The 26,453-nt window shown below is 38.1% G+C and overlaps 1 protein-coding gene across 2 annotated transcripts in view; it reads right to left on the bottom strand.

Moving 5' to 3' along the window:
* Positions 1-3,797: 3,797 nt before the first annotated feature.
* SLC16A9 (solute carrier family 16 member 9) overlaps positions 3,798-26,453 on the bottom strand; it is a 53,905-nt gene continuing 31,249 nt past the window's right edge. For both annotated transcript variants that reach the window (XM_039250491.1, XM_039250490.1), the window contains 4 exons: positions 20,369-20,512; positions 9,702-9,797; positions 6,314-7,231; positions 3,798-5,905 (listed from right to left, as the gene is read on the bottom strand). In XM_039250491.1, coding sequence (XP_039106422.1) covers positions 5,727-5,905; positions 6,314-7,231; positions 9,702-9,797; positions 20,369-20,512 — 1,337 coding nt within the window. In that variant the 3' untranslated portion in view covers positions 3,798-5,726. The remainder of the gene's footprint in view (positions 5,906-6,313; positions 7,232-9,701; positions 9,798-20,368; positions 20,513-26,453) is intronic.

Below are 26,453 nucleotides of genomic sequence, written 5' to 3'. Positions count from 1 at the left end.
AGTTTTGGTCCAAATGATTCCTCATCAGCCCTTGTTCACACTTCAGGGAAAATTTCCTTCAGGAGGGGATCCTGCCCAGGATCCTCAAAATGGCACCCTCCTAGCAGCCATAGAGACTATATGAAAATGGACTGTTGAGTCTGGCCTGCCATCTTTTAGAGGTTGATATAGCCAGTTCTTTGTTGTTATGGTCCTAGAGCCATTTGAGCTATGCTTAGAAATGCCCTATTAAAGCTGTAGGTGTTGAGGCATTTTCAGATCTAGCTGGAGGAATAACTTGCCTTAGCACGTTTGGCATTTTCCAGGGAGGAAAAACAGTCATGTCTCTGTGACTTTGTAGTTTTAGGGTGACCTACAGCAGGACAGCACCTTGACTGCTGTTAAATATTCTTTATTGAGAATATGCCATTCACCAATGTTTGTAGACTATCACTTAGAAAAAAATTATTATTCTATCTATCTATCTATATCATCTATCTATGTATATTATTTTTGCAAGGAGAGAGAATAAAAGTAAATGACTCTTTGGAACAAGGAATCCATGTACTAAGAAGCAACTAATGTGACAAGCCTACGAGGAACAGAATCCCAGAAGACCTGGAATCACACTCTCCCAAGAGTAAATCTGAAAGACGTCCCGGGAAGGCAGACAGACCTAAGGGCCCTGAGCTGAGGCTAATTAGTGCTCAGTAAACAAATGACAGCATTTTGCTTTCCGAGTAATTTTAGGACTGCCTGCCAAACAGCTCGGGTGATGAGTTCTTAAGGAAATAAGTAAAAGTCCAACTTCCCATAGCAATTCAATTTACAAAGTGAATTCTATTTGATTTGTAGAGGAACAGTTTGTGTTTTGTTTTGTGTCAGAACCTCTGAATGGCAATTCCAGAAAAAATGTGCTGAGTCATGAATTCCTAAGGATAAAAGATTTTGACAAGAACATGCCTGGAGGAGGGTAATAGCTGTGACAGCTGTACAAGTTAGAGATAAGAGAAAGCTTATTCTTCTTCTTCTAAATAAGGCCCTTCAACGCAAACATTTACCCCACACCTGTGCCCAGGAACACTTGACACATCCCTCAGATACTGAGAGGGAGGTGTCATACACTGATAATGATAACCACAAAAATCAGAACAGTTAATATTTGCTGAACAGTTGCCAGGAACATCTATGGATGGGGTTATCTTGTTTAATTCCCATAAAAGCCCTATGACGTGTTTGATGAATAAGGAAACCAAGGCTTTGAGAAGCTAAATAATATGCTCCCAATCACCTAGCCATTGGAACTGAGCTAGGATTCGAACCCAGAAACCATAACCATAACAAGTATGTATACTGCATCTCTGAATATTATCCATGTATTCATACATCTCCTATCACCTTTACTGATTGTGGTTAAACTCCTGACGCAAAGAGGCATTTTATTTACTGGCATCCTTCAGACACAACTGATAGCAGAGCAAAAGGCCCCGGGATTGTTATTAATGAAGGAGAGATTATGTGGCGTTGCTAATGTAAACTGTATATTTTATGTGTTTAAAATAATACTCCTAAGTAAAAGAAAAAATGAGACGTTCTTTCCTTCAAAATAGAGCTCTCCTTTATTTCCCAGAACATCCCGAGCTAAGATAATCCTAGATTGACTGCTGGAAGTTGAGGCTATCTGAGATCAGGGGACTTTCCAGCCAGCACAACAACAATTGACCTACCATGCGGTCATGACCTCCCAGTGCTGTAGCTGCTGGTTCTTGGGAATTGTTCCTCATGGGACCTTGAAAAGCTGGTGGCTGAGACTTCTCTCTTGATGACACAGTCACCCTTGAGAAAATGAGTTTACCAACTGGCTCCTAGGAGGCCCATCAGAGAGAATGAGGCAGGGGGGCTGAAAGGAAGAAAGAAGGTACTTAACAAAGTTTCTTTCCTCAACTCAGCCCCGGGCACTTGGAAAGTCAAGAAACATCTTTTGAGTCACAAAAGAAAGATTATGTCCTAATCATATAATTTCATTATTAAGTATGTTTTTAAAATGCTTATTCTTGGAGCACCAGGCAGGCTCAGTGGGAAGAGCATGTGACTCTTGATGCCAGCCGGGGTCATGAGTTCCGGCCCCTTACTTAAACAAATAAATAAAGTTTAAAAAATGCTAATTCTTAGGAAATAGACAAGTCTTCACATACACATGACTTCTCTATTCACTAAAGGATTGGCTCTACAGCAATACTTCCTCCTAAGCCCCATTTCCAGCCATATTAGAAATCAAAACATTCACTAGAAACTTGTTACCTTTTGCTTTTGGAAGTTACTTATATATTTTGTCCATATCATGACAATTATGTTTTGTACCATACACTGAGGATTAGCATCCTCACCTCACAGGGCTATTATGAAGGATAAATAATATAATGTGCCTAGAGCATAGTAAAAATTCCACTAATATTAACAATTCCACCAAAAAAGGGACAGATTCCTTTTTGAGAATATTAATAATGATCTTTTTTTTCTTAAATAGTTTGTTGTCAAGTTGGTTTACATATAACACCCAGTGCTCATCCCAACAAGTGCCTCCTCCATGCCCATCACCCCCCTTCCCTACTTACTACCTCACCTCCATCAGCCCTCAGTTTGTTCTCAGCATTCAAGAGTCTCTCATAGTTTGCCTCCCTCCCTCTCCCCAACTATTTTTCCCCTTCTTCTCCCGCATCATCCTCTGTTAACTTCCTCCTAATCCACCTACATGTGCAAACATATGGTATTTGTCCATTCTCTGCCTGACGTATTTTGCTCAGCATAACACCCTCTAGTTCCATCCATGTTGCTACACATGGCCAGATTTCATTCTTTCTCATTGCCATGTAGTATTCGATTATATAAATATACCACATCTTCTTGATCCATTCATCAGTTGATGGAAACTTAGGTTCTTTCCATGTTTTGGCTCTTGTTGAGAGTGCTGCTGTGAACATTGGGGTAAATGTGCCCCTATGCATCAGCACTTCTGTATCCAGGGAAACAATCAATAAAACTAATAGGCAACCGACAGAATGGGAAAAGATATTTGCAAATGACATATCAGATAAAGGGGTAGTATCCAATATATATAAGGAACTCATCAAACTGCACACCCGAAAAACAAATAATCTGGTGAAGAAATGGGCAGAAGAGATGAACAGACACTTCTCCAAAGAGGACATCCAGATGGCCAACAGACACATGAAATTATGCTCAGTGTCATTTCATATCATATTCATATCATCAGGGAAATACAAATCAAAACCACACTGAGATACCACCTCACGCCGGTCAGAGTGGCTAAAATGAACAAATCAGAAGACTCTAGATGCTTGCGAGGATGTGGAGAAATGGGCACCCTCCTACACTGTTGGTGGGAATGTAAGCTGCTGCAACCTCTCTGGGAAACAGTTTGGAGGCTCCTCAAAAAATTAACAATAGAACACCCCTGTGACCCAGCAGTAGGACTGCTGAGAATCTTAATAATGATCTTGACAAGATTCTCAAAGACGAATCTGTCCCCTTTTTCCTCAAAAGGATTCTGTAGGATTGACATGTTAGCCTTTTGGAAGACAATGGTCAAAATAGTTTAGCAAATTTGACTTTTGAATATGTTGAGGTCCAATCACCAATTCTGGGGTCTGAAGTGAACATGTAATCATTTTTTTTTACATTCAAGTGAAATGTCACTGCAATTCAGAGAAGGAGGACTCATTAAGAGAAAAAGCATCCAAACCAATGCAAAACAAACAAAAAAATATTTTATTTTAACTTAAAACTCATTCCCTAGACAATGGTAAATGCACACTCTGGATGGTATTGGTAGACATAGTGAAGATGCATTTGGACAATTATCAACATCGATGAACGTGGGATGTAATGAAAGTTAAATTTTTCCAGGTTATTGGACTTCCTGAATATAATGTTGGCAAAGAGGAACTTTCAACACAAAAACATTTAGTTTAACTTTTTAAAATGTCACTTCCTTTATTTATTAACTTTGACAGTGACCGAAGAATGAGGTACAGAAAACTTTCCAAAAGTCTGAGGACGGAGGAGAAATCCAAGGCACTTTGAGCCCCATTATTGCATCACTAAGTAGAATTAACTCAGTTATGAAATCCCCCCACACTCCAAGTTTACAGCATAGAAAATATCTATTTATGGACCTCACTGAGGTGTTGTGGGGCTTCATGCTTATAAAGTGCTTCAGGTGCCTTAGAAGAAAGGCAACATACAAGTATAAAATCATATATTTCAAAAGAAATGAAAAAACAATTTTGGCAAAATAGGAAGAGTGTGTCCTATTTAAGGAACCACAGTTGGCTATTTATTAAAAAAACCCTCACCTCAATGGTTTATTGCTTTTTTGTTTTCTGTGTAAGAGAATGAATGTTTCCTGTTGCCAGTCTTGTAACCCTCATTCTCCACCTGGCTGTGTCGTCAGAATTCCTTGAAGAGTTTGCTAAAACTATAGATGCTTGGTCCATAGCCTAGACCTACAGTATTAAAATCTCTAAGAGTAATACTCAGGCAACCATATTTTTAAAAGGATCTAGAGGATTCTGATGCACAGCAAAGTTCAAAAAGTATTTCTTTAGAAAAATGTCCATTTATTGTACACTATGCATTGATTTTCATACAAAACATTTTTCTTAAGATTGAATAACGTTGGATCAGGGTGTTAATTTCTTATTGCTTTTTTGTCTTCCCATGTCCCATACAGACTCAGAGTTCAACACATACCCACACCACACACACACACACACACACACACACACACACACACACACATTTTAGTTCTGCCCTTGAATTAAAATCTGGTAGTGGTAAAATCTGATAGTAGCAAATAAATGCTTCATCAAGATGACACGCAGGGATGTGCAATTCATCCCCACTGTGCCTGAAGCAAATGGATGTTTCCTATTTGCCAGAACGGAATGGTTTATGCATTTCCAATTTGGAAACAGGTAAAATCAGCATTTCCTGGGAAGCATCAGCTGAACAGGATGCTGACAGAGAAGAGTGAGGATGCTTATGGCAGCCAACCGTGAAGCAAGGCTGTGGTGAGTGCCCCAGTTTGGAGATTGCCTGTCTTTTGGCAAACACCTTAGGAATTGAAAAGACTTAAGCATAGTGGATACCATAGATGCGGTGCTGCCTCAAGGTAAATAAAACAAAATAGTGAAAACCAGTGGCTGTAATTTAAAATATCTTTGAGGAAAAAAACCCCAAAACATCAGCTTGCTCCACTGCAATTCTTAACGCCGTTTTAGTAACCACTTTCATCTCCTGACTGGCCTGAAGTCTTCTACATACTAGCTAGTCTAACATAGAGAAGAGAGTGATTTAGTCCCTGGTGGCCTTCACATATATCTCATCATGCTGCCTGCATCAGGTCTAAAATAGAAGAGCCCCCTCTGAGTGCCTTTCAGTGGAACTAATGGAGACTACAGAGAAATTATATTTCTTTACACAGAGAAAGACTTTCTAAGGCTGGCCAAAATCTTTACAATGTCAAGAACCCATGAGTAAGAGTAAAACAGAATAGTCCCACTTCTTGGGAAAAGAAAAGAAGGGGGGGAAATACAGGCAATACAAGCTATGTATACAGTACATAGAGAATAGAATTTGTAAGAAACAAACAAAAAATTCATTCAGAGTCAGCCACAGTGAAATTTTGCTATGAGAAAACAGTCTGTAGAGCTTTCCAGTATCCTCTAAACATTAGAGGTAACTTTGTATAGAAAGGTTGTTGGGGCCGGTTTGGGCAGCAGCCTGCTGCACGTATCCCAGGAAGGCAAGGTGGCTAGAAGCAAGATAAAACCTCCCAGCAGGACGCAGAAGCCACTGAAATAAAACGCAATGTCATAGGTCTGGGTCCAGTCATAAAACCAACCTGAAAAGAGAGAAAGAAAAAAGTGAATTTGACAGAAATAGTAAGACTTGGAAGCCCATCCCTTAATTTTATCAATTTTGTATACAATAAGGATTAGGATAGATAGAACCCCATGTACTCGATAGCAGCCTCTTGGGAGTTAGCAGAGGAGACTCTCCCAAATAATCTGGACAAGGATAAGCAGGCTTTTTGAGTTTCTCCCAAATAAAAAATGAACACACATCCCTGAGCAAGTATATTGGCCTTTTCAACTATATCAAACTGATTATGAGTAAATCATTACCATCAGACATCTATGCAGATTTATTTTGTGCTAATCTGTGCTACTATTACAATTTCTGGATTTCTATATCTAGAGATATTACAAAGAAGAACAGTAAAAATGGGATGCTTTAAGAAAGATCTTACCAACAATTGGTGGTCCAAGGCTATTCCCAAGTCCAGCAAAGAACATTAATATCCCGTAGGCATGGGCTAATTTTTCAATTCCCACAGTCTTTGTGGTCACATATGGGAAGATGGACCAATTACCAGTAAGAAACCCTAGAATCCCAGAAAGTATCGCCAATGTGACATAACTTTTGGCAAATGGAATTGCACACAAGGCCAGGCCCATGATTATTAAAGTAGCTACATAAAGATACAAGGTATTAATCCACTTGAAGTCAGCCAGTATCCCTAAAAGGAGTTTACCAACTGCTGTCATAATGCCAATAATGGAAATAAGAGGCATAATAAGCTCTTCTTCTTTCACATTTGAACTTCTTGCCACATCTTCCATAAGTAATGAAGGCGGAAATCCTCCAATGTCAAAAAGAAAGATAGCAATGAAGAGTGCTAAAAATACTTTGTTTTTAAAAAGAGCCACAGTCTCTCCACAGTAGTTTTTATATAATTGCCACTTCCTCTTGGCAAGCTGTTTGCAAAAATATGTCTGTTCTGCAACTTTCTGTTTGTACGTTTCAGTTTCTTTTGCGTGTGCCATTGTTGTAGGGCTTTTATGAAGTAGGCTCTCCTGTTTCCCGCCACCACCGGCGAAGGTGCTCCTGCATGTTTCCTCAGCACCGTAGCGCTTTCCAAGAATGTTTGTGTTTTCTTCCAGGTCCTTCTCCTTTTCACTGTAAATGGAGTATCTCTCTGGTGCACTTTCCAGAGCTGCCTTTTCAGGCAAAGGGCAATCAGAGGGCTGGAGGGGTCTCATCAGGCTACCACAGGCTAATATGTTTAAAGCTAAGGCACCCACAATCAGCAGGCACCCATCCAGCCCGTAGAACTCAATCAGCAACCTCTGCAGAGCAGCATATATAAAAAGTCCAACACTTGAACCTAAAAAGAAATGGGAGCTGTTCAGTCTGAATCTCTTACAATCTGGAGCTCTCAGAACAACCATTATGGATATTAGCCAAAGAAGAATTATAAAGGAAGAAGCATGGTTCTATTCCAATAAACCCTTATTTATGGACATAGAAATTTTTATTTCACATTATTTTCAAATGCCCTGAAATATCCTTTTGATTTTTTTAACTGTAAAAAAAATGTAAAAATTGTCCTTAGCTCATGAGTTCTCTGAAAACAGGCAGTAGACCAGATCTGACCCATGGACATTAGTTTATTAACCACTGTTCACCATGGAACAAAATCGCTTCCCCCAAAACCTTTGTTTCATGCCCATGTTCCTTTTTTTCAGTGAGGTCACAATGTTTCACGTTTTTATTTTTTGTTTCTTTTTGATTTTTAAGAAATTCTACTGTGAGTTTCATTTTGTGTGTCATCTCTCTCACTGAAGGTAGATGCTATAAGCTGAATGTTCATGTCCCCCCAAATTCACATGTTGAAATCTTAACCCCCAATATAACGGTATGAGGAAGTGGGGCCTTTGAGAGGTGATTAGTCATGATCCCACTGAGCAAGCGTGAATGGGATAGTGCCATATCAAAAAGACCCCTGAGAGCTTCCTCTCTCCCCTTCCACCATGCACACATGCCACACAACAAGAAATTAGCAGTTTGCAGTTTGGAAGAAGTCTGTGACCAGAACTCAAACATGCTGGCATCCTGCTAGTGGACTTCCAGCCTCCAGAACTGAGAAATACATTTATGTTTTGTGGAAGTCACCTAGTCTATGGTACCTTGTTACAGCAGCCCAAAAGGACTAAGTAGATTCACAGTTCTCCTTAATTTTGGCTCACCTAGCTCCCTGTGAGTTGAAACTGAAAATTCCTTAATTCTGCCAAATCTTAATTGTCTAGGGTCAATCCATTTTTATTTCAGTGTGCCATGACCTAGGGCCTTGCCCTTTTTCTAGGCTGAGTGAAAGCATACAGCATACAACTTCTGACATCTTCGGCACACATACAAATTTGGACATTAGGGAAACCCCAGTTCATAATGATAATAACTCATTCTTTTAGGACCCTTGCTATGTGCCTTACATATATGCTCCTTCAAGATTCCCAATAACTTGATGTGATGAGTACTATTATTATCCCCACTTTACAGTTCAGAAAACTGAGGCTTAACTCAACAGTTAACAGGACAGTTAGATGCCTATTACCAGAGAGCCAGTAAGTGACACAGGCAGGATTCAAAACCAGGTGGTCTGGCTCTGGGGTCTGTGCTTGTTGTTACATTACAGCGCCTCTACAAAAATGGAGTATAGACAAGACCTACTGTCCTTTAAGCTCATGCTACCTTCACACTCCACCCCACACCTGGGGGAGATCCTGTAAGGTTCTTTGAACTGCATTCCAACTGCTTTGGATTCTCCATCTTCTGTTTTTGCTATTTCTTCTTCCAGTTCTGCCTTAGCCCAGCCATGTCCTCAAGACTCTGGCCCCATCTCCTCTTAGGAAATGGATTCCCATTTCCCCCCTGCCAATGCTTCTTTAAACCACCTTCGGGAAATATCCAGCTTAACTGAATTCAATCTGGAATCACTTTGTTGCCACTGGATTGATCTCAGGAATAAGACATTAGTTTGGGTCCTGTTGCCAGATAGATCATTGTACTTCCTCTGTTTACTTCAAAGTCTGACCTCCAGGAACACCAGCTCATTAACAAGTAGCATATGTAAATGTGCCACTTTTACTAAATTTGGCAGCTGTTTCGTAAGCAAACTGGTAAAATATTGCCCACGGAAAATTTTGAAAAGCTCTCTAAACAGCTTAGGAAAAAATCCATCTGAAAGGTATGATGATGATGTCACTTTAAAACATCGGAGACTTCCAGAAGGCTTTTATATTTACATTTCCCTCAGTGCTCATCTCTTTATTATTAAAGGAAGAACAAGAGTAAAGGGTCTGTCATTTAGATATGCACTTGGCCAGGGAAATGTATTCGTAAAGAAAGTACTTCTTTCAAGTCAGAAAAATTGTACATTGCACAGTAAATGGGGATGGCAAGATGTCAACAGCAGGCTTTCTGACAGGGCCCTGGAACCTCCATTTTCTGGACATTTCTCCTACCTTTCTCAGGGAGAAGGTGCCTTACATAAGTACACGCTGCTTCTTTTATTGAGGCTCTCACCAGCTTGTGACTCTCCATGTACGGGGCCATAAGCTTTTCTTTCCTTTAGTATATTGGCCATCAAATGTCCCAGACTTTTAATGTATGTATCCTAGGGTTTTTTGGACCCACTACCCTTTTTTAAAGTGGAAAATAAAATTTTCTTCTCAGGCTAGAGTAAAACAAAATAAGCTACCTAAGTGGTAGATGGTTAAACATACTGTGTTTGGTAACTTTTAACTTCGATTAGAAAACTGAATAGTGACAATGCTGTACTTATTTTGAAAATGTACCTGTTGATATCAGGCCAAGAGCAAGGCCTCGGTGGCTGTCAAAATACTGGCATGTAATAGTCACTGTTGCCGTATATAATAAACCACATCCGAGTCCTAAACATAAGAAGACATTACATAAATTAAGATAGATTATATTACTTCAATCCAAAACAACAAAAGAAGAAAAAATATTAATTAAGTATCTCCATTAGGTTGTTCTGTTACTGACTGGCTATAACTCTTCAGAGTTTGGATTCTTAGGTCCTTTGATGTCACTTGTGCATCTCCAGTGGTCATATTTGGGCAGGCTCAGTTTTCACTCCACACCCATAGGATTGGGATCAAGTGAAAAAAAAAAAAAAGTCCAACTTCTCAAGCACGGATGAATAATGCAAATTTAAGTCAAGGCTTTACAGGGAGGTAGAGATAATGGTTAAGTCACCAAATAGCACCAAATTGTAAAATTTAACCAAACTTGCCCATTCAGTCTCACTTCCAAGTCTTTGCCCTCAGTTCAGTGTCCTTCCTTCTCAAAGTGCTCTAAACAATTTGAGAAAGTTCTCCTCATCATTCCATGCTATTTTGTGAGAGCTTATAGCTTGCACACCCCCAGTCTGCAAAACAAAGGCCTCTGGGGTTCTCAAATCATCCCATCACAATAAAATATATATTTGTAAGTTTCCTCTTTCAGAGATGTAAACTACTCTATTTAGGAGCAAAATGTATTGATTTAGTTTGAAATATCTTTGTAAAAAAAAAAAAAAGAAGCAAATGCACTAAAATATTAAGAACTGTTAAGTTTAAGTGGTGAACATACAGTTTGTTTGCTATACTATTTATTCTCTACTTGTCTGTAGATTTGAAATTCTTTTATAATTAAGAAAAACTTACTAAATTTCCCTTTTTAAAAATTTTTTTTAACATTTATTTATTTATGAGAGACAGAGAAAGATGGAGGATGAGTGGAGGTGGAGAAGAGAGAGAGGGAGACACAGAATCCGAAGCAGGCTCCATGCTCTGAGCTGTCAACACAGAGCCCAATGTGGGGCTAGAACGCATGGACTGCGAAAGCATGACCTGAGCCAAAGTCAAACGTTTAACCAATTTGAGCCATCCGAGTGTCCCTAATTTTCCCTTTCTTGAGACCCAAGGACTATATTTATCTCCACATCTTCTCCAAGGCTTTTGTTTGTTAGCTTAATCTTTTCTTCCCTATTTAGCACCTATTAAAGCCAGTTAGTTTTTCATAAAATTTTCCTTTGGCTTCTAACTCATGACTTTTTGCCTTTCTTCTGCAACATCATCTGTTCTTGAGGATCATTCTATAAACAACACATAAGCCATAGTTTAAAAACTGAATTTTAACAATGGCCCATTAAATGAGTGAAGATCATTGTCATTGCCTTTAATTGGCACCTAAACTATGATTAGAAAGAATACATGGGCTTAACAACTATACTGCATAAGTGTTTTAGGAAATTAACACTTTAAACAATCTAAGACTCCAAAGATTATGTGTGATTCCATAAAAAGTCATCTTAAAGAAATGAGATAGACTAAAACAATTATATTTTAAGTAAACCTTTTTTTTCTCCTTCTTAAAATGTTTTTTTTTATTTTAGAGAGAAAGAGAGCACAAGCAGGGGAGAGGGGTAGAGGGAGAGAAAGAGAGAATTCTAAGCAAGCTCCATGCTCAACATGGAACCCAACTCTGGGCTCAAATCCCACAACTCTAGGATCATGACCTAAACCAAAATCAAGAGTTTCACATTCAACTTACTGAGCCACCCAGGCACCCCTAAATAAACCCTTTAAAATAAAATCCCCTTCTTGTTTAAGGGGAAAAATATTATCACATGAACTAAAACATGAGTTGAAATACAGTTTATACAGTTGTCATTTATATATTTGTCATTACTATTTATATATAGGACATTTCAAGATACGAAATAAAACTGTTTCTGGGGTGCCTGGGTGGCCCAGTTGGTTAAGTGTCCAAGTTCAGCTCAGGTCATGATCTCATGGTTCATGGGTTCAAGGCTTGCATCAGGCTCTGTGCTGACAGCTCAGAGCCTGGAGCCTGCTTCAGATTCTATGTCTCCTTCTCTCTCTGCCCATCCCCTGCTTGTACTCTCTCTCTCTTTCAAAGATAAATGAACATTAAAAAAAATTTTTTAACTGTTTCTGAACAATCAATTTCAAAATGAAAAAAATGTCACCCTTAACTAAGACTATATACCTCAGAAAGCCTTTGGAAGGGGAATGAATTTACTTTTCTGTGATTTGCTTGTCAGGACTCTGTCAAATGTTAGGCATTACAGACAAGGAGGAAAAAGACATTTCTGACTGCTAAATGTCAAGTCAGAAAAGTTGAAGCAGCAACTTTTAAAATTTTAACCTGAGACCAAAAAAAAGACATTTAAAAAAATTATTTCAAGGCCAAGGTTTAAGAGTTAATGCTATTTCACTTGTTTTTTTAACATAGCAGAAATTTAAAATGCTTTCTCCTTCAACTTTTCAAAAAGGTACCATGATGCCTTCCTACATCTGTGCCAAGACAATCTTAAATGGGAAGTTATTATTAAAGAGGGCTCCCTAGAATCCTCATGATCTTTCACAGAGTCTGTAAACTCAAAATTATTTTCATAATACACTAGTCCCCCACTTACCCACAGTTTTGCTTTCCATGGTTTCAGTTACCTGCAGACAACCACAGTCTAGAATGTCCAGATGATTCTCCTCCTGATATACCATCAGAAGGTCAGTAGTAGCCTAATGCTATGTCACATGCCTATGTCACCCACCTTACTTCATCTTATCACTCAGGCATTCTATCATCTCACATCATCACAGAAGAATGGTGAATGCAGCACAATAAGATATTTTGAAAGAAACTACTTTCATATAACTTTTATTACGGTATACTGTTATTACTGTTCAATTTGATTATTAGTTACTGTTGCTAATCTCTTACTGTGCCTAATTTATAAATAAAACTTTATCACAGGTATGTACATAGGGTTCATGACTATGCATGGTTTCAGACATTCATTGGTAGTCTTGAACAGTATCTCCTGTGGATAAGTATCCCATGAATACTAACATGTTCCCTGCTTTATTCACTGTGTTTACAGTTAGGCTGATGGAACAAAAGAGATGGTGATAAACCAGAAGGGCCTCAGCACAAATCAAGGTATTGGTACCAAACTTTGATATCAAATTATGCTACATAATCATACACTCAAAACAAAAATATTTTTTAAAATTATTCATTTGGATTACAATTGCTGCAAGGAAAACTCTTTACACAATTATTTAAGTAGCCAGCTAAAATAGCCCCCTTTTTATCTTGTGACCTTGTTTTTATTTGAAAGAATATCTGACAGACAAACTACGTTACCCAGACTTGGGTATTTGCTAGACACTTTTTTAAAAACAAACTAAGAAGAAAGACTAGTGGCAGTAATTGTTAATGATGATAAAATCTAAACTTTCCAGAAAAAGATAAAATTTTTGAAAACTTATATCCAGGACCATGAATTTGACAGCTTTCCAATACATAAAGATTTTCTGACAAGTCTTCTGGTGAAAGTAACAAAAGTGATTTTTTGATGTCATATAATGAAATGTGTCAACATTTATAAGTTCTTTCATAACCTAGTGAACCTAGTGAACCAATATTCTTCAAATAACCAATTCATGATATTACAAAATTAGGTTTGAATGAAGAGCCATTCAAAGTGCAGAATAAACAAATATAACAGAGTATGAAAGGTATATTGATATGGTACCAGGTTCCATATTACAATTAACTTTGGAAAATCATCATTTATCAAGTTTTGGTATAGTATCGAAGAAGAGTATCTACAATTACCTGAAAAGGCTATTAAAAACTCTTTTCTTTTTTAACTACATCTTTACGTGTGACAAGATTTACTTCATATATTTCAGTCAAAAAAACAGATTGCAACAGATTGTGCACAGAACAGATATGAGAATCCAGATGTCTTCTATGAAACCAAACATGAAAGAGATTTGAAAAACTGTAAAATAGTGTAGCTCTTTCACTAAAGTTTGTTTTTCTTTTGGAAAGTAGAGCTATTTCTAATAAGTACATTATTTATTAACATATATTGGGTTTGTTATTGTCTTTAAATTAATTACTCAAACAAATGTTTTCAAATTTCTTAGCTTTTAATAGAGTTAATTTTAACAGAAGAAATATCAATAAGCATAATCCATATATTCAAAATCTTCTTGGGGTCCTAAATAAAAGAGTATAAAGGGTCCCAAGTCTGTACAGTTGGAAACCACTATCTTAAAGCATCCTTGACCAAGGGATTTGACCAATTATTTCTGACCAATGTTTTAACCAATAATTTTTTATCAGGCTTCTATCACTGAAAAAAATTCCAAGCAGCAGCCTGCAGTATAAGCACAATAATTTTTAAACTAAATACCTGTATTACTAACAATTCAAATTAGTAAATATTAGTAAAATATTGTTTACCTTTATAGGTACAAACTAAATAGATTTACATGTTCTAACATTTCCTTTCCACATCTTATGTTCCATTTCACACACCTCTGGGCCAGATCACAACTATCGTCTCATCTCCTCCCATCAAACTAGGCAGAAACTCTTTATTACACCCATGCATAAATTATCAATCTCCCTCCATCTCTGCACTGTCACTGCCTCAGTCCACCTCCTCATGTTTTCTGAGCTGAACTCTGGCTTCCTGATCACTGTCTCAGCTTCCATGACTTTTTCCCAGCAATCTACCTTCTAAAGCTCTTGCCATATAATTTTCATCACATCATGCTCCTGCAAGAAAGTCCATATAAAAACATTTTGTCATCTGGCCTCTGTTGCATGCCATGCTTTGATGTATGTGCACCTACTCATATGACTTCTGCAGTCTTTAAACAAATACTTATAAAAACATTGTTATCAGGGTACCTGGGTGCTCAGTGAGTCAGTTCAACTCTTAGTTATGTGTGTAACTGAACAGAAACTATTAAGGTCCTACATTTGCATATGAAACTTCTCCCTGAAGTATTATTTTTAGGAAAAGGAAACATTTAGTAACAGTTCATTTTAGCATAGCAATCCTAAAAAGCAATATGGATGAAACTACGGAATCCAGATACTGTGTACGGTGGGGGTAAGATGCTGTCCAGGACATTCCTGGTTTGGCCACTAGAAGTATCAGATCCTGGAACAGCCATTAGCCCTGGACAAACGAAGACAGTGGTCACTGTAATGTGGGGACCTGTCTCTCAATCATTTGGGAGAATTCCTCTTATGTATGATTTAAAGCAAGTATTTGAATCACTTCTTAGAATAGTTGGGCCAATATGTTTTATTAACTTAACCTTTGGTTAGAATAAGCAATTACATATAGTATTCCAGAAATACCTACTTCTAGAAATGAAATTGTGGGAAGGTAACTTAAGAGGCCAAAAAAAGATAAGTAACTTTAGTGTATCCAAATGTTTTTATGTTTCTAGCTTCAAACATCTGCATGGGAAGTTAAAAAGTACATGTAATTGGCTGCTTTTTTAATAAACTGGCTCCTTCTTTTGTATGCTTAGCATGAGTACTCATTAGTACTCTGAACATTGACATTGACTAGTTAAGAGCACAGGCTTGGAAATCAGGTAAGCATGGATTCAAATCCCAGCTCCATCAGTTACTGGCTGAGTGACTTTGGGGATTTGAGAGTTTACTTAAACTCTCTAATTCTAGGTTTTTTTATCTTTAAAATAATCTCACAAGACAGCTGTAAAGATGAAGAGACACTGGGTGGCTTAGTCGGTTGAGTGTCCAACTCTTGATTTGGGCTCAGATCATGATCCCCAAGGTCGTGGGATCAAGCCCTGTGTCAGGTTCCATGCCGATTGTGGAGTCTGCTTGGGATTCTCTTCCCCTCTCTATGTCCCTCTCCCCTTCTTGCTCTCTTGTTGTTGCTCTCTCTCAGAAAAAAAATATTAAGAGACATAAAAAATGTAAAAGATTTAGTATCTGTGCGTGGAATATAGTAAGTACTAAAAAATAACCATTTTATTGATATTTGTTTTCACTTTTCACCTGAGTATTATGACATTATGTCAATAATAGCTTCAGACTAATTAGAAAATCATACTTCCTTATTACAGTTGAACATCCATGAGAGAAAAAAGACTTTCTTTAATGATATAACCATTAAAAACAAAACAAAACAAAAAGGCTTATAAAACTCTAACCGCTAAAATGAACGCCAGGAAATGACCTTTATCTCATTTGCCATAATTGGAACAGGAGCATCAGACTGTCTGCAAACATGGTTTTTCCCTCCCAATCTCAGTACACTGTGCAGATACAGTTCACAGACAGATATTACCATGAAAACAAAGGAAGAGAAAATTGAATTTTTCCAAAAACCAAAAGGGAATAGTAAGCAAACACTAACCAGGCAGCTTAAGAACAGTATACTCTGAAGAAAAGAGAATGTAAGTCATTGATCTTGAATTGTGCTTTCCAGAAAAGCAAATGGAAATGATTGAGGAGAAGCCCGAGCTTATTAAGTGCTCATTTCCTGCTGGCCCCCTCCAGCCTCCCTCACCATACTTTCTTTTTTCTGGTTTGGTAAAGTAATTAAGAAAACAAAAGCCTGAATTACCAGGCTTGGCAGTGTGGCTTACAGTCACTTGAAAAAGGAGAAATTTCCATTTTATGTTATCTACAACAAGATAACGTCGTATTTTCAAGATGATACTTTTTAAAATATCAGTTAAGGGGTAAACAGAATTATGCCAACTAATTAACTTCAGTATTTGTTTATATTGTGTATTATAATTAAACATACTAAAAAGCTTTGATTTCTCTTTCTATGTTTTCAATCTGTTATACAAATATTGCTGACTCAATAAAGCTTCCTCAGTAACAAAAAACTGCTGCTGTGGTCTTGAACTAATTGGTCAGCAGGAATTTAAGGAAAAGGAAAAACATGTATGAAATACCTCTTTGTGCCTCTGTGTATACACTTGCTCATGAATGGGCACAATATTACTGTGAAGTCATATTAGTCCCATTTGATAAAAAATAAAAATGGAAGCTCAGAGAGAATAAATAATTTTCCAAGCTCACAAAACTAATAATAATGGTAATGCTAGCTAATATTATTGCATTACTTCATTAATTCACAAAATTCTAAGGTTGATGCCATTATTATATGCAGGTTTAAAACATGAGAAAACAGAGGGGCACCTAGTTGGTACCAGGTAAGTACGGGCTCTTGATTCCAGCTCAGGTGATTATCTCACGGCTTGTGAGTTCGAGCCCAGCATAGCGTTCCACACTGAGAGTGCAGACCTTGTTTAGGACTCTCTCTCTCCCTCTATCTGCCTCTCCCTCACTTATGCTTTCTCTCTCTCAAAATAAATTTAAAAACTTTATTTTAAAAAATTTTTAATGTTGATTTAGTTTTTCTCAGAGAGAGAGAGACAGAGAGAGACAGAGTGTGAGTGGGGGAGGGTCAGAGAGAGAGGGAGACACAGAATCCGAAGCAGGCTCCAGGCTCCAAGCTGTCAGCACAGAGCCTGACATGGGGCTCAAACCCACGAACTGTGAGATCATGACCTGAGCCGAAGTGGGCAGCTTAACCGACTGAGCCACCCAGGCGCCCCTAAAAACTTTAAAAAAATGAGAAAACAGAAGTTAAGTAACCCGTCCCTCTGCATATTGTCTATTTTAAGACACCATCTAGTTCATTCTAGACAAATGAAAATCCTTAGTATATAATTCTGCACAGAAGTGGTGCTCAGTGAATGTTATCATCAGACTGAATCCTTCTTGCTGTTTCTAAGAAACTCAATACAAAAAGGAAAATGAGTTTAGATGATAATAATTTCCTGTCATTTCCTTTTCAACTGGATACTCTAAATGATGACAGAATGGAAGTATTGTTGTTCACTATTATCTTACTTATTTATACCACAGATATTCTGTGAGCCCTGTACTATAAGCCAACAGAGAGAAAGAAAGAAAGAAAGAAAGAGAGAGAGAGAGAGAGAAAGAAGAAAGAAAGAAAGAAAGAAAGAAAGAAAGAAAGAAAGAAAGAAAGAGAGAAAGAAAGAAAGGAAGAAAGGAAGGAAGAAAGAAAAGAAGGAAGAAAGAAGAAAGAGCAGACCCTGTATGCTAAGCCAACAGAAAGAAAGAGAGAGAGAGAGAGAGAGAGGAAGGAAGGAAGGAAGGGAGGGAGGGAGGGAGGGAGGGAGGGAGGAAGGAAGAAAATAAGAAAGAAAGAAGACGCCAACCACCGTAATAAGTATTAATTATCTGCTAGCCAGGAGTAGGTCACGGGTCCCCAATAATTACCAGAGAGTGACTTTTTACTAACTGAAATCTAACTCAACTCTTTTTTTTTTTTAAATTTCTCTTGACCTCATTTTGTCCTCACAAAACCTGTGTAAGGTAGGTTTCCCAGGCTGCTTTCACAGATGAAGAAACAGCCATTCGTGGTCAAGCTTACTCAGGCTCACAGAATCTGTCTTCTGACTCTAAGCCCAGCGCTCTCTCCATGAGCTCGCAATTTCTTCTTAGCTGCAGGGATTCAGAACCTATCGCCAAATCAGTCTTCAGAGCTGAGCCTGTTTTCTGACCCACAATCCGCTAAGTGAAGGAGAAGCTAGGATTCCAGGAGGGAGGACATTGCAACAAACACTGGGCCCATCCACATTCCCACTACTTCATTGGTTCACACATACATGATGGTTGGTATAACCTCCTACATTGTTCCTTGGCCACGGTATGAGTTATCATAGTGGAGAAAGCTAAGTGAAAGCTTTGTAACACTACCACCACCACCATCACCATGAGCTGAAAGGATAAGTCAGACCAATCTCAATTCCTATCTAATTAATTGAAGATCATAGATTCAGGAGGTCAGGAGGCAAGGTTAGTTATCAAAAGGTTCCAACAACATAAACCAAATCAAAATTAACATCACAAGTTGAAAAAGCACCCCCCATTGCTACAGAAATTTTGAAACTTAGTTTTGGGAGTTAGTTAATATTGTCTTTTCTTTCTATATATCCTTATTCTTTTAACACAGTCAAATGTATATAAACCTTAGACATTGCAAGCCAATATTTTCCTCCTAAAAATTCATTTTTATCTATCAGTAATGCAAATGCTGTGTATCACTCACTGCTTATCAATTTTTAAGTTGGTAACAACTTTGTATGCCTGATTAACCATGAAACCATGTGAAGGAGTAAAATCTTATGCAATTTTAAACATGTAGTCCAGAGTTTGAATTAAATCTTATCAATGGCATAATGATTCAATTTTCTATGTAAAAAGGGATTTGTCCTAAAAGGAATAATCCAATATTCATGCATAAAAACATATATCTACATTTTTATTTTTATGATTTTAGACAAGAATGCAAAATGCTTATCAAATGAAAACTCTCAAGTTTACACCATATATTAATGTGTTTGTACCCATAAGCCCAAAACTGTATTAAACACTACACAGAATATAAAATATCAAACATAAATGACATGTTCTTAAAGAATTGACTTGCTTATTTAGGTCTCAGCAGTATTAGGGTATGTAGTTACATTTAACAATAAACCTTAAGGGTTCTAAAAGCACCCAAAAAAATTACAAAAATGTGAAAGAGGTCAGGATCTGACTCAGGTCAAGTCAGACTGACCTGACTCTGATCTGGTGTCAGACTGACAGCATTCAACCCCAAATCTCCTAGTTATGTAGCTTCATTTCTCTGAGGTTCACTTTCCCCCTCTGTAATATGGGTTCTTATGAAGATTAAATAAGGTCAGGTAAAGCACTTAGCACAGAGCCAAGCACATGGTAAGTACTCAGTACATATTAGCTGCTATTATTTCTATTAGGTATTATTCTGGAAATAGTCCCAAGTGAAAAAGAGGATTATTAGTAGCCAACAAAATCAGGTTCTTTCAGACACTAAGAAAAACTTGGAAAACTGGAATCATCTGTTTCAAATTCCTACCAACTGCTCCTAGGAATAGTCTGATGATGTTGAAAACTGAACACAATTAGGACAACACATCACAAAGGAATCTGCCCCAGAGCCGTCAGTGCCCTCAGGCTCCCTCTACTCTTCCTCTCCTGTAGCTAGGATCACCGTCAATTCTCCCCACCACTCAGTTTTCTTCACTCATGCCTTATCTTTAAAAAAATAATAATAATTGTGTGTTTTAAAATCTCCCTTTTAATTCTGCTGTAACTTCGTGATGTGGGCCCTAGAAGCACACGATGTTTAGAACACAAACAACCCAGCAGAGCCCTGCTTAGCCCGCCAGTATGAAAGGGACCACTTCCTAAGTCATCCAGAAGTGGCATCAGCCTCAGGCTCCCTCTTCTTTTTTTTTCCCTTGTGTGCATTAGAGGCCAGCACTGAAATGAAACCCTTCTTGTGCCTTGCAAGAGAACATAGCACGTGTTGATAAAACATGTTTATCCTTTCAAATATTTTGATTCACTGGGTGGACGTGTTACTAAGGCAATAATTTTTGGTGAGGTGGTCATTGAAAGTAAATTATTTTTGATCATTTTCACATCTTATATTAACTGAATCATAAACCTGACATTGACAAAATGATGTTTAGCTCTTGAGGCTTAGAAGAATTATAGTGACCAGGTTTCTTACCTACAACAATGCCATAGGAAAAAAACAGAAAGTAGATGTTGGGAGCAAAACTGCTCAACATCAGGCCTCCAGCTACCATGAAGCCACTGAAGATTGTCACAGGTCTTGCTCCAAAACAGGAGACACAGAGGCTGCAGACAGGACCTAAAATAATAAATGAAACCTTCACTTATGTAACAGTAACCTCCTTCCCACAATCCTAGGATCCATCCCATCAAAAATTTAAAATGATTCTTTCCATCATACAATAACAACCCTAGTAGTAAACATCTACTATGTATTTACTATGTGTTAGATACTCTGCAAGATACTTCATAGAAACAGTCTCATTTCATTTTAATCTCCCTGCATCCCTGGGAGGTACATGCTACTATTAACCTCTTTTTTTGATAAGGAAATTAAAGTTTCAGGATTATCCACGTAGGTAAGAAACAGGCATTCTGGAGTCAGGCCTTATTCAAATTTGAGCTTTACCACTTGTTGACAGTTTAATCTCAGTCAATTTATCTGATTTCTCTGTGCCTCAGTTTTCTCATCTGAAGATTGGAATCATAATCATGCTATCTCGTGGTGTTACAGGGAGGACAAACGAGAGCCCAGGTGTCAAGCTGATCACAAGTCCTGGGACAAGGAAGTCCCTGATCAGTGCCAGCTCCTCCATGATGAGAGTGGCGGCAGCAGCCACCAAAGTGGTAACAGAGGAAGTAAAATCCCAGGCAGTCTGACGCCTGAGCCCAGTGTCTTAACCACCTTACTATTCTGAGGACTTTTCCTCCTGCATGTTCCATGTGTATTTCCTCCCCAGAGCTCCTTCCCAGAATGAAGCCAGTCATGTAATTGATGGGGAAAATAAGCTTGATGACTGAATGAACACAACTAATCGCCACCTTGCAGAGTGATGATGTGGGGGTGGGGTGGTTATGCACTTCCTAGAGAATATTCTCGCAGGTGGGACCAAACGGAGAAGCATCCTGCCTATTCCAGCACAGGTGTCAGTACCACTGTCCTACATTCTACATATAACCTGGAATTTGAGGGATGAAGTGCACTATTGAGTGGCAGGCTACAGTGACCACTACATGGATCTGTTCTATGCAGAAGTGGGCAATGGCCCATGGAACAGGATTTAAGTGATAGTAAAATTCTTTCCCACTTAGCAGTGTACCTACATAGCATGTACAACTACAGAGTTGAGTATATCAGAAAGGACACTGAGGATTATTCAGCACATTAGTCTCATTAAAAATTTTTTTTAATGTTTTTATTTATTTCTGAGAGAGAGAGAGAGAGAGAGAGAGAGAGAGCATGAGCAGGGGAGGGTCAGAGAGAGAGGAAGACACAGAATCTGAAACAGGCTCCAGGCTCTGGGCTGGCTGTCAGCACAGAGCCTGTTGTGGGGCTTGAACTCATGAACAGTGAGGTCATGACATGAGCCCAAGTCAGACACTCAACCAACTGAGCCACCCAGGTGCCCCATAGTCTCATTTACATGAAGGAAACTGAAGCTCACAGAGGTTGTCCATGCCCATGGTAGAAGAGCGAGCCCAGGTTTTAAAAACAAAGAGAAACCTTAATTAAGTTGACAACAACCTTTCAAGGTACAGATTATTATTCCCAATTTTTAAAAAGTATAATCACCAAGATGGCAAAAGACAGACAACAGTAAGTGTTAGCAAGTATATGGAGCAATCAGAACTCTCCTAAACTGCTGGTATTGTCTCCTAAACCTGAAACATGGTATAGCCCAGAAATTCTGCTTCCATATATATACTCAGTAGAAATAACTGTACCAAAAGTACATAAATGTTTGCAGCAATACGATGTATAAGTGAATTCTGGTAGTCACACAGTGGACTGCTGTATGGCAATCAGAATAAAGGATCTATTGCTACACAGACAGAAGTGTCTCATAAACATATATGGAGTGAAAGACACTCAAGACGAGAAAGTATAAGGGCACCTGGGTGGCTCAGTCAGTTAAGTGTCTGACTTCAGCTCAGGTTACAATCTCACTGTTTGTGGGTTCAAGCCCTGTATCGGGCTCTGTGCTGACAGCTAGCTCAGAGCCTGGAGCCTGCTTTGGATTCTGTTTCTCTCTCTCTCTAACCCTCCCCTGCTCATGCTGCATTTCTCTCTCTCTCAGAAATAAATAAAACATTAAAAATTTTTTTAAAAAGATGAGAAAGTATACATTATATCATTACAATTATAAAAGTACAAAAACAGGCAAAATTAATCTATGATTAGAAGTCAGGATAATGGTTATCTTTGGTAATGGGTAGGGAGTTACAACCAGAAGGGAGCACAGCCCAATTTCCAGGGTAGTGCCGATCAATGTTCTGTTTCTTGATGTGAGTGTGCTTAGTACATGGGTGTATTTGGTTTGTGAAAAATTCATCAAGCAATATTCATGATATGTACACTTTTCTGTATATATCTTTTTTAATGTTTATTTTTGAGAGAGAGTGAGCACACACACATTGCACACACACACTCACACACACGTGTGTGTGTGCACATGCTTGTGTGTGTGAGCGGGCAGGGGGTCAGAGAGAGAGGGGGGAGAGAGGATCCCAAAGCAGGGCTCAAACTCACAAACCATGAGATCATGCCCTGAGCCAAATTCAGAAGCTCAATCGACTAAGCCACCTGGCATGCTCCTGTGTATATCTTTTATTTAGATTTTTAAACATTGTAAGTAACCTCAAACTGAGAATGAGTTTCATGTCAGTAAGTGAAAAAGCCAGGATCTGACCACCCCAAGTCCAACATTCCCGCCAAGAGCAGACACCCTCTAAGTGCATTCTTAAGACCAGGTTATGACCACTAAGATACTACATAGCTCTCAATATGATGGCTCTCCCACATTCTCCCTGGTCATGAACCGGCCCCTGACATTTCAGGCCTTCTATGTGAGCCAGTACAGAAGAGCAGGCTGATACATTTATACCTTAAACAGAGGGGAATATTCTGTGCCAGTGTTTTAGAAAGAAAATAAATTTGAAAGATCAAACTTTTCATCCAAGAGTTCAGCTGCCTGTGTACCCAATGAGGAGTACTTAGATACTTCAAAAATAGGAATGGTTTTAAAGGTCGAATTTCATAAATGGATGTCTGACATCATAAAGGCATGACCCTTCTTGTGTTGTTTACCAAACTGCACTGACATTGAGAATCAGTGTCAACAAATTTAACAGGCACAATGGAATTAAAACAGAAATTATTGCTGGCATACCTGAAAAGTTTGAAGTTTCATCCTCAAAATAGGACTTTAAAATCTATGCTCCTTAACGCATACTAATTTAATTCTACAAGGAGACACAGAATTTGGGAAGCCAGGGGTAGGGATGAAGGGTCCTAATTTTTATAGCATGTGCAATAACACTGTAACTATTACATGCTAATAAGTACATAATAATTTTCAATTATGTTATAAGTTCATAAATTATTTTGTCTAATACATGATTCACAGAAAACAATTAAGCCTAAGGAAGAAATGAGCAGAAATTCTTTGACCAATAAAAACAGTAAATTGAAAACTCTTAAAAAAATTCTCCACTTTCATACTGCCATCTGCTGCTTACTTAGAGAAAAATATCTTGACGTCAGAGATTCTAAACACAGAATTTTAGAGGAAAGAGGCCTTGGAGAGGGTCCAAACATGTCATTTTAAAAATGATAAAACTGAAGTCAGAAATGTTCTGTAATTTGAACAAACAACCATAGCCAATCAATGACAGGGCTAAGGCCAAGTCAGCTTAGCATTCTTTCTAACTAAGAAGTATTTCAATTGATGTCTTATTTTTTTTCCTAGAAATAAAAATATTAGTAAAGAACACCAATGTACTTTTGTTAACATCTTGCAGCTCAAGTAGTTTTATGAATTGAGGGCAAATGAAATATAACATTCATGCTCATCTTGGTGTTTAGGGCAAATAATTTTATGCCCGTCCTCGGAACCAGAGTATTTCTAGATTCTGTTTACATAGATTTAAACCATATTAACCCCATATTTCATCAATTACAATTATGGTAAAGTATAAATGGAATTGAGCATTAGATCATATCCATAAAACATGACACATTTACATGTTTAGCTCTTTGTAATAACAGGCCAGTTTCCAAGATGATAAACCATAGAATACTGGACTAGTTTCAAGAGGGATAAATTGAATAAAAAGACTGCTTTCAGAGGAGATTTCATATAATGTGTCAGGTCAAACGCTTTGCAGAAGTGGCTTTGGGAACAAACATTAGTTAACTCATAATGTGAGCCAGTGATCCCACTTCTTGAAAGCTGTAACATTTTAGAAAAAAAGCAAAAAGAACCCTTCATCATCTGATTGCCAGGGTTTTAACAACTAAGGTCATTGTTTTAATGTAACAACTTTGTGTTATTGCTATCATTCCATTAAAGAGCAGGAAGAAATATCTTAATAGGGAAATAATGAGCAGGATATAATTTCAGAATAAAATGTAAGATAGTAAGAAGATAGTGGGAACTTTATATATACACACACACAGTATCATTGCCTTTATATTAATTTCACCTTCAATGAAAACTTTCCTTGAAATTACAATTGTATGTATACTGGTGTTTGGGACCCATTATTACTATTACTACATTCCATTGGGAGATTAATCTTGACTGGTTGGTTGAACTGAAAGTCCTTGGCTGAGTGTTAAGCAGCAAAGCTGGCAGTGAGCACAGAAGAAAGGTCTGAGGATGGTTAGACAGCAGCGTGGGGCACTAACTGCTAAACAGCTTTGCCTTTTCCAGGCTATGGTATGCAGGGCTTTTAAAAGATACTGTTCTCGGGGCGCCTGGGTGGCTTAGTCGGTTAAGCATCCGACTTTTGCTTAGGTCATGATCTCGCGGTTCGTGGGTTCGAGCCCCGCGTCGGGCTCTGTGCTGCCAGCCCAGAGCCTGGAGCCTGTTTCAGAGTCTATGACTCCCTCTCTCTCTGACCCTCCCTTGCTCACGCTGTCTCTCTCTCTCTCCTAGAAATAAATAAAACATTTAAGAAAATAAAATAAAATAAAAGATATTGTTCTCTTGCATGGGGGTCCTGGCCACATTTTTGGCACAATGGGGACACATTCACTCAAAAAATGTAAGAACCTGTGTATTAGGGAATAACCCTACAAACCAAAGGAAGGAGCAAAGAAAGGAAGGAAGATAAGGATGAGATTCCAAGCCTTGCAACCTCTAAAATACAAAATGAAACAAAAAATATAAAATAATTTGTTAATGGTCATCTGCACATCAGACTGATTGGGGTAATTTTCAGCTGATGAGGGGAATAAAAAGGGAAATGAAAATGAACATTCTAACTGAAAAAGTGCTTTGTTATGATCATGGGTGAATTTAAAAAATGAGAAGAATGAGTTGTTACAAGGAAGTCAGAATGATCCACAAGTAAGTGATGAAACTGTTTCCTTGAGCCCTCAGGGTACTGTAGGAAGAAACAACAGAGCTAAATTGTTGCTGGCTGTTAAAATTAGCATGGAGGAAGAATACACTTCTTAAAATTTAAAAGTATGTTAGTAACATTCTATTTAGGTCTGCATTAATCAAACAAAAAAAATGAAATATTTGATGACTGCCATTCCTTCACTATTGATCAAGTGTCCAGTGGAGCAACACTCCACAATAGCAAAACTCCACGATACGAGTTACACATGTGAGCCACATATGAAATTCTAAACTTTCTAGTAGGCACATTAGAAAAATAAAAAAAAAAGGTAAAATTAATGTTAGTGATACATTTTATCTGATTCAATATAGCCCAAATATTATCATTTCAACATTTTGTTTTCATTAATGAGACATTTTACATTGGTTTCTTTTTTTTTTGCGAATGAATCCAGTATGAATTTGTTACACTTAATAGCATGTCTGAACTTGAACTAGCCACACTTCAAGTGCTCAACAGCCACATGTGGCTGGTGGCTGCTGGTGGGACAGCACAGCACTGGAGTCTCATATCATGGTAGAAGACAGAGTGCCCACAATCCAATACCTAAATCACAAGGCAAAATAAACACACAAGAGTTAAATTAAAACCCAAGGTCATGGGCAAAT

Source organism: Hyaena hyaena, unplaced genomic scaffold (assembly GCF_003009895.1).
Source record: "Hyaena hyaena isolate Hyena2069 unplaced genomic scaffold, ASM300989v1 scaffold_371, whole genome shotgun sequence".
Lineage (NCBI taxonomy): Eukaryota > Metazoa > Chordata > Mammalia > Carnivora > Hyaenidae > Hyaena > Hyaena hyaena.
Note: the sequence above shows the minus strand (reverse complement) of the source record. Positions and strands in the feature narration are given on the sequence as shown.